This window comes from Camelina sativa, chromosome 17 (genome assembly GCF_000633955.1).
Source record: "Camelina sativa cultivar DH55 chromosome 17, Cs, whole genome shotgun sequence".
Taxonomy (NCBI): domain Eukaryota; kingdom Viridiplantae; phylum Streptophyta; class Magnoliopsida; order Brassicales; family Brassicaceae; genus Camelina; species Camelina sativa.
The window spans coordinates 21888969-21893539 of NC_025701.1; the positions used below are offsets into that span (position 1 = coordinate 21888969).

The window sequence follows — 4571 nt, forward strand, 5'->3', positions numbered from 1 at the left end:
ATTAGGGTTTTTATGTAATTCGAATTTAGGGTTTTTACCTAATTCGAATTTAGGATTTAATCTAATTTGTTTTTAGGGTTCTAATTATATCGAATTTGAGGGTTTTAATTTAGTTTTTTGGAATTGTTTTTTAGATGTCTTCTCAAGAGAACCAAAATCATTCTGGTGGCCAAACGTTTACAGAAGATTTATATCTTCTCAAGGGCTATCTCCTCCCATCCCTTCTCGAAGGTTACCTTCTTCTACCTCTGCTCCAAGGGTAGCTTCTCCCGCCTCCTCGCAAGGTACCTCACCGGTGATCCAAGATAATCGTCAAGGAACCTCACCGGTGGTGGAAGATCATCTTCCTCCACAGCATTCGACTTCGCGTGTCAACGATGTGTCTCCTCAGACCTCTTCTTTTACTTTGGAAGAGCTACTTGCAAGTCCCGGTCGTGCTAGCTTACAGAAACTGGACCCTAAACGCCCTCCGGGTACTCTATGGTAAGAATGTAGTTAGGGTTGTCTAATTTTTTAGATCTATTTTCATTGATCCTCATTCCCTTTTTTCTTGTGTTTTGTAGGTTTGCCCAGGATCCTCAGGTTGCTGCTACTGTTCGGGCCATCTTTGAAAGAGATTTCAAAGAAGTTCATGCCAATTGGACCCAAACACCAGGTGCGGTTGTAAACCGGTGGTTTGAAACATTTGCGGTAAGTTAAATGTTTGTTGATGTGTTTAAATTACAGATTTTGTTTTTACTTACTTGATTCTGATTATGATTCTGATTCATGTTATGTTTTTACAAGCAAACATATAACTGGGACCACTCTATCAATGGGAGAGTTCGAGCCGAGTTTGAAAGCAAGTTGAAGACCCGGATGACTGATCAAGTGTCTCGGTGGAAGTCTAAGTGGAGAGTAAAAGGTGATGATGCAATGCCGCGGTGGCTTGATCCTAAAGTATGGGAAGGCTTGGTCAAGTTTTGGTCTGAACCAAAATCTGAGGAAAAGAGTATCAACAGTCGAAATGCTCGATACAGTGATCCTGATGGCAATGGAATGCATAAACACCGGTCTGGTCAGACCTCTTTTAAAGCCCGTGCACGAAAACATGTAAGTATGTTAAGTTAGTTATTTAGTACAATTACTTATAAATTCTTGCTTTAGTCTAATACTTTGTTGTTTCATATCTTTGTTTAGTCGGAGATGACTGGTGAGGCACTTCCTGATTTCTTGAAAGTCCTAGAAGATACTCATAGGAAACCTGATGGGTCGTTTGTGGATGGACTATCTGAGAAGGTATACAATGAAGTGTCATCGAGGATAACTGAGGCTGAAACTGGGCTATGCTCAGGGGACAATATAGAGAGTAGTGCTTCTGGCGGATTGTCAGTTAGTATGAAGAACCAAATTTTTGCTGAGGTAAATTCTTGAACTTTACATTGTGTTTTGGTTTTCACTTGTTTCATATCTTTGAACTTTACATTGTGTCTCTGTTTTTTGTTGTTTGCAGGTTGCTCCGAAGAAGAAAAACAGGATATATGGAGTCGGTAATATGCAAACTGAAGCATCTTCAGCTCATGTTGTTCTCACGCCTACTCCGACTGAAGATCCAGTCATTCTAGCTGAGAAGCTTTCTCAGGCCGAAGCTGTTCTTGCGAGTCAGTCTACTCAGTTAGAAGATTATGCATTGAAGTTGCAACAAAATACTCAGAAGATGCATTGCTACGATGCCTACTTCGATTATCTATCTGAGAAGGACCCTGAATTTGCTGCAAGATTTCCCCGACCTGAGACTGATGCCACCATTGATACCGGAGCAGGAGATACCACGAGACCATCGTAGGGTCTCTTGTTCTTGAACTTTACTTCTGTGTGATGGTCTCTTGTTCTTGAACTTGAACTTGTAGTTGTGTTTCAATTTATGTTTTGAACTTATGTTTGTGTAATTTTAACAATATTTTGTAATTTACAAGTTTGTTTTCAGTTTTAATTAAAAGTTTTTTGGCTAATTATGACTTTTAGTTTGCATAATTAGAAAATAATCATAATTAATTTGCATAATTTGAAAATAATCATAATTACAAAATGTATAATTCATCATGTTGCGACGGACATATAAGTCGCAAAGCCATCGCAAAGTTTGCGAGGGAATTGCTTAAATAAAGTTGCTAGGAATCTGCTATTGATATTGTCCCTCGCAATTTGCGTTGTTTTTGCGAGGGCAAATTTTTCCTCGCAAAATTTGCGAGGGATTTGCGACGTTGACCAATTTGCGAGAAGCGATTTGCGAGGGAAGTGTGTTCCTCGCAATTCCCTCGTTTTTGCCTATTTGCGAGGGATTTGCTATGAATTCTTCCATCGCAATAGGCGTGTTTTCTTGTAGTGTGTTTTCAAAACGACTGATCAAGTCCTTCTTAACAGAAGCGTGAATCTTTGTCCCCTGGTAAAAGAAGTTATAAGGTACATTGTAGTTGCATTACGAAAAATAAAATTACAGGTGAATGATGGGAGACAACAGTATTTAAACTTACTTGGACATCTGAGAGCACCATATCGAAAGTTTCACCAAACCTTGTTGAGTATGTCTTCCATGAATGAAGGACCCTGACTTGGACCTTCCAAGAAGTCTTGTAAGGCTTAACGTCTCGAAGGTAAGCGAAAGCTGCAGCCATTGATAGTTTCTTGCTGAATTTTGCTTGAGAAATCATTTTTGCTTGATGAGTTTTGAATGTGTTTGATGTTGGATTATTTATAGTGGTCGAGTGTTCTAGGGTATCGTATAGGATTTGTAACAAAGAGGCTTTGATAATTGCGGGATTTTTGGTTATGATTAGGATTATATTATGTATCTGATTGAATTTGCTTTTAATGTTGATTGATTTTCAAGATTATGTAGAGAGATTTGAGGGCGGGATTGATTGAGAAGATTTTGTTTGAATAGTTACCAAAAAAATACCTTCGCATATTCTTAAGTGTGTATTGGGCTTGTGGACAATTTTTAAAACCTCTAGGTATTGATAATATGGCCGATATGTATTAATATGGCCCATAGGGGAATTGAAACCGGGTTTTCTTAAAAACACGCGGATCCTTGCTGTGTGGGTGGATTTTTTTTTTTAAATAATTTCTGACACATTTACCCTACTCAATTAATCGATTGATTGTCCATCTAAATGTATTCAGTGGCAATTGATGTAAATACAGTGAGGATTTCGGACATTTATAAAAATGTACTCCTCTTTTAATTATAAGAAGATATATGAAAGTTTCTTACCCACGATTTTTTTCTTTCAGGGACCAGATCACCCGTCAATAGTACTCGAATTAGAACCGCTGCCTCAGCTTGGTTGCATGTCTCGTCTGTGTGTCAAGCTATGGAATTTGATTTTTAATGTTACCAAGTACCAACTTTTTTTGAGAGCTGCCCGAACTTGAAGTCCCTTATCTTGGTGGTGATCGGCTAAACTCTTTAGAGGGGGTATTGAATTAGTACTTGGTAAGATTTTGTAGGATTTTAATATTTTATAATTCTGAAAGATTTGATGGAGTTTTAAGGAGATTTGATTAGTTTTTAAGGTTTTATTTATAAAATACAAGAAAATGAATGTGATTCTGTAAGATTTTGTTATTAAGTTTGGGTGATTTTAGAGTATTTTAGAACAAAAAAAAAACATTTTGTTAATAAATACACGACTACTTTTTATAAAGTTTATGTTAATAACAGATCAAAGGCACGACATATGAGAATGATCAACGGGATTACTTTGCTAACGAGATCAACTACAAACGAGATCACACTTAACTATTGAAATAGTATAGAACAACACTTAATACAATAATGCATTTCAAACGAGATCACACTTTACACAATAGTATATTTTTTAATAGCAAACGAGATCACACTTTATACAATAGTATATTTCAATAATCCACATATCAAAGGCTCTTTTATCCCGTTATATAAAGTGTGATTTCGACATCTCATTTTACTCTCTAAAATAAACACAAGCTCTCTTATCCTAGTACTCTCTAAAATAATCCACAAAAAGGACGAAGTGTTTCTTTTTTTGGTATTGAACATATGGGCAAATTGCAATACAAAAACAAACCAAGGTTAGTGTTGAGATTAACCTGCAACAAAGAGAAAGGAGTTAGTGAGAAGATAATGAAGAAAAGAAAAGAAGCACAAGGAGAAGAAGATGACAAAACAGAGTTTATAAGAGTCTAACAAGAACAGCAGAAAGGTTGCAGCAACCAAATAAAATCCACATTATCTGTTTTAAAAGAAGAAACCATCGTACTATGTCTTGGACAGACCCACTTTCTTGTATCCACACAACAAGAGTATCTCAATGTTCGAACCTTTGTAATATTTATCCATAATGAAGCGACTGACAAGAAAATATCACTTCTAACTTACCTCACAGCTTCACCCATATGGGGAGAAGAAAGCGATTGACAAGAAAATACAAAAACGAATGCAGTGCCAATACTTGGGCTTAGACCAATCCATGTCTTTTATTTACAAAAGGGTTTCCTTCAGTTTCTTTCCTCATACACACAAAGTCTACAAAAAAAAAAAAAAAAAA

General features: G+C 36.6%; 1 protein-coding gene across 1 annotated transcript in view; it reads left to right on the plus strand.

Moving 5' to 3' along the window:
- Positions 1 to 1917, plus strand: part of LOC109129931 — an 8739-nt gene extending 6822 nt beyond the window's left edge. Inside the window, exons 4-8 of the mRNA XM_019238977.1 lie at positions 135 to 483; positions 564 to 690; positions 787 to 1092; positions 1180 to 1401; positions 1493 to 1917. Of these exons, the coding sequence (XP_019094522.1) occupies positions 135 to 483; positions 564 to 690; positions 787 to 1092; positions 1180 to 1401; positions 1493 to 1825 (1337 nt within the window). The 3' untranslated portion in view covers positions 1826 to 1917. The remainder of the gene's footprint in view (positions 1 to 134; positions 484 to 563; positions 691 to 786; positions 1093 to 1179; positions 1402 to 1492) is intronic.